This window comes from Melozone crissalis, unplaced genomic scaffold (assembly GCF_028551555.1).
Source record: "Melozone crissalis strain CALT ecotype California unplaced genomic scaffold, PUWL_Pcris_2 ptg000008l_1, whole genome shotgun sequence".
Lineage (NCBI taxonomy): Eukaryota > Metazoa > Chordata > Aves > Passeriformes > Passerellidae > Melozone > Melozone crissalis.
Genome location: NW_026535786.1, coordinates 1,051,240 through 1,064,539, shown reverse-complemented (window position 1 = coordinate 1,064,539; position 13,300 = coordinate 1,051,240). Strand labels below are relative to the sequence as shown.

Sequence of the window (13,300 nt, the reverse complement as noted above, 5' to 3'; positions counted from 1 at the left end):
AAGTTCAAGATGTATACTTCTCCCATTATCACTGGTGAGATGATGTTTCTGTCATGGTAAAAGTATTTTTTCCCAAACTTCCTTTCACACTTTTTCTAATGAATAATTTCAGTATTAAAAGTTACACTTAGGTCAAATGAGTGACCCTACTAATACAGCTCTATTTCCTTAATCTGGTATTCCTACAAAATAAGTGTATTCACTTATGTAGTCAACATAAACTAATCTATTAATTTTCTTGGACTGTTGGATATTCTGGGTATTGTGTTTAATTCATTCAGTGTAAAACTTTCCTATACAATCACATATTGTATCTTTTCAATACCCACCTTTCATTCTTCTATAGCTTGTGGGTTATTAAACAGAACATTTATATTTTCCATTGTTTAGGGTGTACAGTCAAACCATGTTTTTGATTTAGGTTATAATGGGATTTTGAAAAACATGTTTTGATGGAATTCTTTTCCCTGTAAATCTTACCTTTTTAAAAGAGCTACGATTCCAGCTCAAGGTCTATTTCTTAGTCCTGTCTTTCAAGTCCAAGGAGAGGAAGGCTACCCTCTCTTTGTGACAATGCAATAAATAAGTTTGTCCTTGGCCTGACAGAAGAATCTCTCCTCGTGTAGGGCTATTTTTACCTTATTGGAAAGAATATTGCCTGCTTTATACTTGTCTGGGTATCTTCAGGATATGTCTTTAAACATTTTAATACATATCATATTATGTCCATTTTAAACAGCATAATAAATTTGCATATAAAACAGTTTAAACTTACAGAACCGAGCTGGCAGAGGACATTGTTCTGCACCAATCTAATTTCTACTTTAAAGCTAAACTGACTGGTGTAAGTCGCTGATAATGAAGTACAGAGACTTTTACAGCTTCCATGCTAGGTTACCAAGCAATAATTGCCTACAATAAAAACAAGATCTGTTTTTCATCTTTAATTTGATCCTAATTTCATTGCAGTTACCCCTTGACTGTTGACTGGGTCACAAAAACCTGTTGCCCCCATTAGCTGCAGCCAGCTGATGAGCACAGTGAATCAATGATCCCTCCTGCACCTACCTAAAATGCAAACTGCAGTGAAGGTGGCTTGGAAGGCCATTAAATGCTAAAAACTGATCCAACTTTTGTAAAAGTCCTTCTGTCAATAGCAGAACTTTCCCCCTTTTATTTAAATGTTTATTTTTGTTGTTACACCTTCAAAGGTTTTTGGTTGCTTCTACTGCCTTGAGGTTTTCCTCATTAATTTCCCTTTAACTCCTTTCACTTTCTGTGGAAGTGTTTCCTTTTCCACTGAGTCTTGTTAAAACTGATAGTCCTGTGGTGGTGTCATTGTTCCACAACGCATATCAATACATAGGTATATGGGCTAAGAGGAACCCATGCTTTAGCTCATTTCCAAAAAATTGGAATTAGTCACTGTGGAGAGAGCAGCACTACCTGGCAGCTCCTTTGGATCAGATATATAAATGGCGTTCCAGAGGTCATAACTTCTCTCAAAGATCAAATACTACACTGAGCTAATGTAAATACACTTGCAGTGTAAATCTGACATCAGAAAGTACTACACCAAACCCATTGGATTTAATGTCTGGCATCATCAGTAGCTCTGGAATTTTTTTACTATTTCCCTTTTACAGTGGAGACCATTCCTGTCTCACAGGTTGTACACTAGTGACATTATATAATTTTTTTAATTGAATAATTTCTCAACAGTGAAGGAAATTTAGTTACTCCTGCCACATGCCCTCAATCTAAATGTGTGGTTTGCATAGGTATTGTTAATAGTAAGTTGCACTAGACATGGTGGCTGGCACTTAAATACATTTTTTCAAAGTGGTCAGTGCTGTTTCTTATGTTAAGTATGGGAGTTATGTAGCTGAACTTCAGGAAATGCTTTGAAAATAACATAGTGTATGTTACCATCCTTGCCACTAGCACTGAGATATGAGTAAATTAATCTTTCAAGGCACAAGATGAACACCTATGGAGCACAAGAAGGCATTTTCTTATCAATCAGCCAGAGACATCATAATGTGATGAAGGACAGACTCATTCTGCGTGGGGCATTCTGACATGTCACACGTGTTGCAGGTTTATACTGCAGCAAGAGTAGTGAACCAAAGGCTGGTGTCGCTGTGTGAGAGGTTACAGTTCTCACCTCTAAAGCTGGGTTCTGTCCGCCATTTCTTTTATTATCTACCTATTTAGAGTTTTAAAGTGAAATGAAAGGTGTTTGTACAAATTTTTGGTAGCTGTCTTTTTTTTCTTTCCAGTGTGGATAGATATGAAATGGCTGAGATGTACAAGAAAGTAATTAAATTTTCCATTAATTTGATTTTTCCTTATTGCGTTTATTACTTTAATGTGGGGGAACTGCAAACATGATCCTTCGCCTTTCCTTCCTTTTAAGCTTCTCCACATTTATTTGTTTTAGAGCTAAATTCCTTCTTTTGTACCTGCTAATCCTTTTTCTGTCATATGCTAACAAGAAATTCAGTTCAGAACCAATAGATAGCCAAAAAAGCTGAAATTCAAAGTTCTTTGATACTCTCCTCCTTTAGTTTGAAAATACTTGTTTTGAACAAATAGAAACTTGAGTCATATGTAATACTTTTATTTTAAAATAATAAAGAATATCTTTGATATTCATTTGAAAAAAAAAGTACATTTTTCCATCCCAATGCACATTCAAAGCAGGAAATGGAAGAAAATATATTTAAGGTTGCTACAACTAATAGGAAAAAAACTTTTTTTTCCCAAATCCTCCTTTAATGCTTCCTGAAGCTTCTGTATCCTTTTCAAAGATATCTTGTTGCTGCTCTCTTCACCTTGATCCACATCAGATGGAACATTCTCTAGAAAACCCCTGAGAGAACAGAGGTTTTAAACACCATCACTGGCTCTGAGGAATAGGTGAAGACATTAACAGTCTGATGGCAGAACTGAACTCTCATATCTCTTTACTACAGATATAAATGCTAGACCATTATTAATCACAACAAATATGAATCCATGTTGAGTGTCCTTTGTGGTAAATGGAATAATAGGATCTTCTGGTTGAGAGGCTTTAAATAATCACAATGAACTGTTCATAGCAGTGCCCTGCAACTTTACTCAAAATTTTGTTCCAATACTGAAATGCTTCCTATTGCCTTGATGGAGGGAAACTTTTGGAGGCAAAACACGTTTACTCATACTGGTTTGGACTTATAGCATCAGAGAAATCAGAAGGAAATTGTTTGAAAGAGTAAATGTGCTATAGAGTAGCAATGTTCTATAGTTTTAGAACCAATGTGGTGATTTTCCTTTCTGTCATCACCATGTCCTGTGTGCAATGTCCAAGTGGGGTCTGCAACATCAGTCTGGATGTTAGTTGAAGTATTCCCTCCAGTTGTATTTCTTCCTTTTCACTTCATATGAATCCCTTCTACCAAGGGATAAAATCAAGCAGGATATAGTAAAAGAAAATAAAAGCACTATCATATGTATTTGTAAATGAAACATATATATATATATATATATATATATATAGTCTGATGCTTTTTTTTTCATACTGTATGCAAATGCGCTAAAAAAGGAATAAAGTGCTGATGCAACACAGAATTTTTTGTAAAGGAAATAGATTTATTTTTCAAGCCCTCCTATTATAGATCAAGGTATGAAAAAAGGAACAGCCCATTTTAAAAGAGGGAATAAAACGGAAGTCATAGCAGCCAAAAAATTTAAAATCTTTGGTATGTAACCAAAATGTTCTGTTCTTTTGATAGATCTGGGGAATTTTAGCGGTCGGACAAGAAGTGCTGTATCTGTACGTGAAGGCCAAGGAGTTGTTCTGATGTGCTCCCCTCCACTTCATTCTCCAGGTACAGTAGGCTGCAGCCTGTATTCATGCTCCTCCTTTACAGTTTCCTCATTACTGGGTGCCCAGGAGTTTAGATACAGTATGTATTTGATTGTGGAACTTCAAAGATGAGATATCCACCATCCTCCTGACAGTTTTTGGAGTACCAAAGGACTAATTTAAGCTCACATATTGCAAATGCCAGTGAATAGCAGCAAAGTTTCTGCTAGAAGAGTGTCTAATTCCTAGTACAGAACTCGAATGTAACAATAGTCTCCATGCCATCAACAGTGAATATGGCTGCCTTGAGGTCACAAAAGATTGCTTATAGTGTTTAGAAGCCTTCAGAAATTGCTCCAAATTCCTATGTCATGGTACTTTTGTTGAATATAAATTTTATCTCCTTTTCAGTAGTAGAGACATGATTTAGTTACTTCCTTTCACTGTATAACTTAGTTTCATAAAACTGCATCATTGCTAAAAGTCAGAATTACCATAAATTCTATTAAATGCCTGTGGATTCCCACATGAAAACATAGATATTCCAGAGAGGTTACTTTTTTCCTTTTCAAATTGATGCTCCTGCAAAAATCTCTAGACAGCTGGGTACATCCTTATACTTCCGTGCCATACAACACCTGGAGACACCATGATAGACAGAACAACTTGGTTTTTGGCAGATGTGGTATAGCCTAGCCTTTTCTTCTCTGGGAAATGAGGTCTGTCCTGAGGGGATTTTTCTACTCCAAATTTTAGGCCTGAAGAAAAGTAACATTGCAGATGGAAAATCTGCAGAAAATAAAGTCTCCTCTGAGTTTCTGTTAGAGAAATGTGTTCAGTATCTATTTATACTGCAAAAATTGTTATTACTGTATTACAGTTATCAATGCCATCTCTCTGCTTTTCTCTCTTCTGAGCAAATTCTCTTGTGGCTGCCTCTACAATCTCCTTCTGAGTTTGACACTGCAGTCTATATGATGCGATTGAGTACATGATGTTAAGGCTTGATAGTGATAAGTAAACTGAGAAGGAAAAGATGTAGACAGAAAAAGTGAGTGGTAGTTTCAGCAGTGCAGCTGAATTTCATTTCCCCAAACAAGCTGAGATTGAAAAGATAGATGGACATCAATCAAGAGTGAAACTGTCATACACCTTTTAACAGCTGCCATTCTACAAAATACACCTTTATATATCATCAAAATATTTAGAATTGTTTTCCTGAAATTATGCTTCTGAGTTTTATTTAGTCAGATTTTAACACTACTGTTACACAGATATTGCCTTTGATGGTGAAATCCAATATCCTTCATTTTCATCACTGGGACAGCAAAACCCCTGCTGTGCAAACTACAGTTCTCAGAAACAGCATTCAGTCATTTTAATTTATATTGTTTGAGTACCAGTAGGCTATGCCAACAGGAAAATTACTTCCAGGAAAATATTTTTATCCTCTGTTGGCATATTTTTTTCTCCATAGCTAAGCCAAAAAAAGTTCTACAGAGTGATGAAGTAATCTAAAAAATCTGAAAAATTACACTGATATGCACATGTAAACACAAGATCCTATCAATGGGAAGGGGACTTGGCCTCCCTTCCTTTTGTTCATTACATAATCCAAGTCATTCAGTTCTTCATCCAAAGGGTTGTCAAGCCCTGGAACAGGCTGCTCAGCGAAGTGGTAGAGTCACAATTCCTGGAGGTATTTGAAAAGTGTGTAGATGTGACTATTAAGGACATGGTTTATTGTGGAACTAGTGCTGGTTTACTGCTTGGACTTAATAATATTAGAGGTATTTTCCAACCTAAATAAATCTGTGATTCTATCACAGGAGATTTGCTTTAGCTTCTTCTTTGCAAAGTACTGGGGACCAGTAAGTTCTTGTTGTACAGCAGTGGGACTACAAGTGATATTCATACAATGCCTGGAGTCCTCCTGAAAGGGGGAGAGCTACATCTACAGGCCTGGTGGTGTTTCAAAAATAAATCTTTTTACAAAACACTGGCAATAAAATACAAGACATTAATGAATGTTGACTGCCAGATCAGAGTCCATATGTAAAAAATAATTCTGGACAAAACCTGAAATTTCAGAGTGAAGTGCATGAATTTAATTCTGAAATTAACAACAACTATGAAATGTCCAGGTAAAAAGGTCTTTTGCCAAGCAGAAGTACTTCAAGTATTTGTGTGCAGGAACATCTAAAATTTTTTTTAAGCATTCAGTCTTTCAGTATTCCATTTTAGTTTCTGTGTCTGATCTGCAAAGATGGTATTATCTTCTAAATAGCCCTAAGAAATTTTGAACAATGAATTACCCAGGAGACAAACTTTCAAGTGGATCCTAAGATATTATAGTGGATACATCTAATCTAAAGACTACTCAGAGCATGTTTGCAATGTGTGAACATCTGAAATTAACAAGACCATGAGTTATGGGAGTTTTTTTGATGATAGACAATTTTTTGTGGATGAACACTGCAAGCTTTGCGATATTGACTTGTTCACATTGATCAGCGCCTTTAGAAATAATTTTCAATTACTTATCACAGGAGATAAATCCATGATACAATATCAAGCCTAATAATTCTCCACAACCCTGTAAGCAATGTGTCCTTCAACAGAATCCCATTCCTCAATCTCTCCAGTCAATAACTGCATAAGAGCTTGCCCAGGAACTTCAACTTGAGCCCTTTTAGACATTGTGGGAAAAGAAAGATGACACAGCAAAAGAACACTGTATTGAGGGAGATATAGTTTTATTAACATGTTTTTAAATGGAAGATAAAGTAAATACTTATTATTAAATAGTACCTACGTTCTATTCTTACAGAATACCATTTTAGGAAAAGGTAAGCCTTTACAAAGCTCACTGACTGAAAAAAAATACTACCTTAATTTCTTTCGACAAGATTTTAATCAGAGAAGCAGTTTCATATGCATATAGACTTGATTTCTGTTTATATATGCTGTGATATATTATCAAGAGGTAATGCATTAAACATTCAAACACACACAAACTTGTGGTGTATTTATATTATTCATACAGGCTTTCATTAGATTGTTGTCCAAATATTTTACAGGGAAAATAAGGGGGAATGTGGGGTGGCAAGCCCACCTGAAATAGATTCTAAATGCTGCCATGCAGATTCAGATGAGAGAATTTGCGCGAGCGCGTACACGGCCCTAAGTCCGGCTAGCTGAAGGGGTAAAGCGGCCGACGCCCCTGCGCATCTGAGGCCAGCCCCCCTTGGCGTCCTGGCCTCGGGCTGGGCTGGATTGCGGACTTGGATTCACGCAGGACGAGACGAGAGAGGAGGCGACCACTTGCTGGGGGTAAAACGTCAGTTTATTGAAGAGCCCACATGCAGCACAGGACAAACCAACAGGTGGAAAAACCCACAGCAAATGGCCATGAACACGGGGGAAGACAGAGTTTTACAGGGAAGGGGTGGAGACGGGAGGGGAAGCCCAGCTAACCAATAGGGGAACATGTGGGGAGGTACATAAGAAAACTGACACAAGAACTTATCCAATAAACATAGAACAAAGGAGGGGCCCCGGGACGCCAGCCAACCACAACCCCCAGAGAGAAGAATGTTCTAGAAAGCAGGGAGGAGTGGGGGGGGTGATTGACTGGGCTCAGGGAGGAGGAAAACTTTACTTATATGGTGGGATAAGGGAGGAGCAGTTATGTAACTTGGGAGATTGACTATTAACAGGGGCAGGGGTAACCATAGTAACATAACTGCCAAAGGCTCTGTGGCGGGAAAACTGGAGGGGGAAGAACCATTTTACAAAGAACAGGGGGGGAATAATACATAAAATGGGGGAACAATACAAGAAATTTAAAAACACACTACAACAAGAATTATCTCTTTAGTTTAATAAATGAGTTTTTTAAGTTATTGTCATCTTTGCTGAGTAATAGCAAGGCAACAGACTATGGGAGATTTTTTGGAGAGACATTATCCACTCCTTCAAAATGGGGAAGGAAAATACTTTCAATGATAAGATTTTTCTGCCAATTCTATATGTCAAACAGCCACCAAGAGATTGTCACCTCCTGCTTCTCCTGGACCATTGCTCATAAAAAATGCTGCCTCTTGCTTCCTTGGGAGTGCTGTATCATTTTGATGTGCCTACTCCAGAAGCTTTCCCACTAGTATTGTTTTTGTTGCTAATCCTTAACTTCTCCCCTGTGAAATATATGAAATGTGGACAACTTGATCATTCATAAACATAACAATTTATCTTTTATTTTTCTTCCATAAACACAATATCTGATTCTTCCCAATTATTTCTTTTCTCCAAGAGGCGTTTCCTAGTCAGTTAACTCTTAGTTGTCCTTGCTAAGCAAGAGTTATATTAATTACTGACTGCTTAAATAACAAGCTTTGTTTGATGTTTCCGATTTAAAATGCCTCTACTGCTTTCTTTTCATAAACAGGATTATGGTTTTTCATTGTGGTATTCTAAATGATGTAAATATAGGGTTTTATTCAGCCATTTAATCATCTTAATTTCAAGGTTTACCATAGCAAGATTAAAAATGAATGGAAGTTTTCATCCAGATTTACATGTTTCCCTCAGAATTAATACTTTCAGCTGAGCTTTTTAAGGCTTTTATTCAAGGCTTTCAGTATGAGCTTAATGGAGAACGATGATTCCCATTGTTAGAATGAGTAGAACTGTGATGCACACAGGGGAAGGCAGATGTGAGCTCCATCCTGCCTCAGAGGGATGCTGCCGTCTGGAGGGAGCTCTGCTACATAATCTATCTGCAACATGTGACATCTGTACAGATGTTAAACTCTAACTTTTTTTTAATCTCTTTCTAAAGGGTAAAGCTGATCTTAAAAAATTTGGAAACTGTGCTGTAAGCTGCATGTTTTATACCTCCCTTTCACTGTTATAAAACTGTACTTTTCATGAGAAAAGTTTCATCAAAGGTGATTAATGCCAGTGCCATGGGGATCACAGACATCCTTGTCTGGATGTCTGCATACTGTGCTACTAAACAGGCAAGCTGCTAAAAAGTTCCTGCCACTGTGCACTAGAAACTTTTGTCCTGTTCTTCTGTTACCTACACAATTTTCTTGGTCCTCATATTAATTGGAGAAACTCACACAAAATAAAGTTTCTTTAACTCATTTTAAGCTCCTATTTATGTGTACTGCAGCCACAGTCAGACATCCACCTTGGAAGTAAACACAAACCTATCACTTCTTACTGTTCAGGGTTTGCTAAAGGAACGTGAAAGCCGCATTTGCATTAAATCTGCAGTTTTGGATTGCAGCTTCTTTACTAGTTGGAAACCAAGAGCTTCTGGTCCAACTGAAGTCAAACATAGCCTTAGAAGTCCTCTGTTTTGAACACTGCACAAATTATATATAAAAATAATAAGACAGGCTGTAAATTACCTCATTCAGGTAGAGAATGGTTAGTAAATCTCTCCAGGCAAATTAGTTATGATAGCAAGATGGTTATAGTTGGGCTGGACTGCTCTTAGTGTGCTCATTACCTTGTTTACAGACAATTGGCTCAGGTAGCTACAGGCAGGACACAGTAAATTCTGTTCTGAAGGGGTCCATGCACCCTCTGGATCTCAATTTACTAAGCTGATTTTGGGAATACAATTCTCAGATGTCTGTCTATATGTAGCTGAGGGTCACAAAAATTTTTTAAGGTTGTGTTGTTATTTTAAAATTAAGTCCCAGGATCCAGACATCCAACAGTGGCATTTCAGTCCACAACATCAGATAAATTCTGTCCTAAATCTAGCCATTACCAGTTTCTTCAAAATCACAGGAAGCCTTCAATATCTTAGTTTTCTGATGCTCCAGCCCTCTCCAGGCATGAGTGGGTGCACTTCATCACATTAACCTGTCAGTAGAGGTGAGATTTCTTCCTGACCATGGCTTTTACTGTATTAAACAATATTATGTATTAAGCAGCAAAGTAGCATCCAGATTCTTTTCTATTATATGGTTGTTTTGGGTTTTTTTCCCCAAAATCTGAATTTTCAAATTAGCTTTAGCATAGAAAGCTAAATAATTTGCTTCCAGGAGAGGCCAGTATGCTGGTGAAAGTGATATCTCTCCTTTTGCCTTGAGACCAAGGCAGAATTGCTTTTCTGGCACCTATCAAAGCACTGGAAACTCACAGTTTACCAAAAAAGCTGGGCAGGGCATGCCTCTAACCATGACTCTCCCATAAGCTAAACAGAACTTATTAATCACTCAGTACTTTCTCTTAGTTTGTAGAGGTCAGTAAGTATGAAGCTGGTGTTGGTAAGTTGAACATTTCACATTCACTGTAAACAATTATGATCTCTTCCTAACTGCTAGACTTGCTGAGAAGGTAAAATTGTCCAATGCTCCAGTATACTTTCCCTTCTAATAACAAAAGTGAGGTTGAGAGGAACACTGATGTTTGAGGATTGGGGGATTTTGTTGTGGTTGTTGTTATTGTTTTTTCTCCTTAAAAGTTTATATTCTTGTTAAAATGGAAGACAAATCCTAGTCTCTTAGACTTCACCAGCTGTTGAACTGCTCTAAGGGATCTAATATGGATCCTATAGAGTACACTATATTTTCATTATACTAATATACACTATAGAATACTCAGTTCTGCTTTGTTTTTCTCATAATTGCATGCCATAGTTTGTTCTTAACTTGTTTTGATTCCTAGTAGGAGCCTGAAGCTGGGAATTAGAAAAAGGCCGCTTAAGAAACAATAGTAGAAAATAATTGCTTACCGTACAGGATGGAAAGATTTATGTAATAAACACTTATTATGTCACATATAAAATACAAGATGACAAGTTTCTCATGTCTACTTTGCATGTCTATAACTTATAAATTATCCAGACAGGATGTTTTAAAACCTCTGTTTGAGAGTTCTGTGTACCAGAGTTAGATCATGAGTCGAAGGGTTCCTGCATTTGCCTATTAGACTTTATTATAGTTTTGTGATGATTTGTCCTCTATGAATAACTTGAATGAACCTTAAATTTTGCTTTTCAGTAATGGGAGAATAAAAAGCATTAGAGGACAGGTTCAGAGTATCTTAACATTTATTTTCCTGTTCTAATTCTGCGTTACCTTCATAGGGTTATCTTATCTCTTCACACATCACATATTTGCTTGGAAGAATCATAAAAGTGTTTCACTCTTGCATCGTCTACTTTGTCACTTTTACTAGACTGCTTTTGAAGCTTTAATATCTTATAATGATAATTCACATGGGTGTTATCCTTAAATAGAATGTCCATGGCCCCTGACATCGCTCAACATAGGAATCTGTGTTCTTTATTTGTGCAACTGATTGATGACCATGCCTGTAGATTTCATTATGGAATGAAAAAATGCAATTAACTTTTTTTCTTCTATGGTCTTTTCATTACTCAATACATGACCAGTAATTTTGCTGCTGACTTCCCTGAAGCACATTTTAAGGTTTCCTTCCTCAGTCTTGTTAAAGGCATTCATCTGAGGATATGAAATTTAAGAGTTTGGGGATTACAAAATTTTTTGTAGGGCAGCATTTTAACAAGCTGTATTTGCCAGAGTGGAGTTACTCCCAGTCTGTTGGTGATGTGTTGTTATTAGATTTTAATTGCATTTTAATGATTGCACGTGCCCCAAACTCCAGACAATGTCTGTATAGTAGGTGTATGGATAAACAAGTCTAGATTTTCTCTCATTTTTTGTTTGGTTGGGTTTCTTGTGTTGTTGTTGTTGTGGGAGTTTTGGTGAGTTTTTCTGAGTTTTGGATTTTTTTTTGTTGGTTGGTTGGTGGGCATTTTTGTAATTTGAAATGTCCCTACACCCACTGGATCACTCACAGGAGCTGTTTGTCCCCTCAGGGACTATGAAAACGTAGTGAGAAGAAGATGGTTGACCTTGCCCAATTAAGGCAGCACACAACAATGGATGATGGGGGCAGCCCTGACAGGGCTCTGCTTAAGGGATGTGTGCTGTAGTTTCACAGTCACAGTATTGTCTACATATATTACCCCAGCTGAAAGCTCAGGAGAAACAAAGTGAAAGGAGATACCAAGAAAAGAGGGAGGAAGCATGAGAGATTAATTAATTTTAAAAATATGTGGAGTGAGTTGGCCCTCAGGCTCATGCACTGTTGCCTCTCAGGCACCAGCTGTACATGACTATTTGTCTACAGCCTGACAAATAGGACAATGATGAAAAGTTTCTGTAGTGGGCAAGATCCTCTTCCCTCAAGACAAGTTACTAGCCAGTTACTGATATGTCCCAACCAATTAGGCATAACTAGTAGAAACCTCTTAGTTTAGGGGTTAAACCAGACAGCATTGTCCTGCCAGGTTTAACAGAAATGGATGCTCAGGGTATCGAATCCACTTTTCCTCAGCTTGTGTAGGAAAAGTACCAACTAAAATGTTGCACAAATGCTTTCTGTGGCAATGGTTACACAATTTGTAAAACAGCAGCAGCCCAAGGTTCACAGATTTAAGACTGATGTCACACACAGCAGTTACCATCTCAGAGGTGTAGGGCTCTCCCACAACTGACCCATTCATAGTAACCTTCTCATCAGAACCCATTCACTGTTCATATGCAATGCTTTACTAAGCTGATGCCTGGAAAAATACCATTTCACTAACATGTCAACTAGCTACATATCAGAAGGCCCATTTTGTTCAAGTTAGAAAATTTCTAATTAATCCTAATTACCTCTCCCTATCACAGAAAGGAATAGAGTGAGAATACACTCATTAATCTGTGCAACTAAGGAGGAGAAGCCAGAAATACAATGCTGGTTAGACAGCTGAAACAAGAGGAAACAGAGAAAGAAATGAGAAATTATCTATTTCTAAGGTTCTGGATTCTAGCTTTTTATCTCCACGACCATTGTGATGAAATATTAAAGGATGCAAAAAAACCAGGATGAAAACAGGGCAGTTTTCAGAAAATGCAATTCTCCCCACACTAGGCATAATTAGCTGCATTCAATGGTGATTCTGGTAGAGATGACTACTGCAAATGCTAGGAGACTAGTTTGGATTCACAGGCTTTGGACAGAACTGATCTGAGTTGTGCCATATTCTTTTAATAAGTTTCTCTATATAATAAAGTCATTTATTCCTTATTTTTTAAGTATGAAAGTGAACTTAAAACCATTTGAGGTGATTCAAAGCTTAATGAGACATAGATTTTCATAAAGCCCAATTTAATCAGTTCAGGAAGATTGTTCCAAATAAATTTAGTGGTACGAATGGTTGGGATATCTCATTTGCATTTTTCTTTTTCAAATGGAAAGCTAGAAATTGTTTAGAAATACATATATATATACATAGATGGATGTATTATGGGTTTTTTTCCTATACTGTAAAACTACAACTGGCTTTAAGTGAGCTATAATTTAACATTAAATATGTTAAAGGCAATTGCTTGGATTTTTCAAGGAGAAAAT

General features: G+C 37.1%; 1 protein-coding gene across 6 annotated transcripts in view; it reads left to right on the top strand.

Moving 5' to 3' along the window:
* The window catches only part of CNTN5 (contactin 5), a 608,827-nt gene that overhangs the window by 421,539 nt on the left and 173,988 nt on the right, over positions 1-13,300 (top strand). For all 6 annotated transcript variants that reach the window (XM_054269695.1, XM_054269698.1, XM_054269699.1 and 3 more), the window contains one exon: positions 3,777-3,872. In XM_054269695.1, coding sequence (XP_054125670.1) covers positions 3,777-3,872 — 96 coding nt within the window. The remainder of the gene's footprint in view (positions 1-3,776; positions 3,873-13,300) is intronic.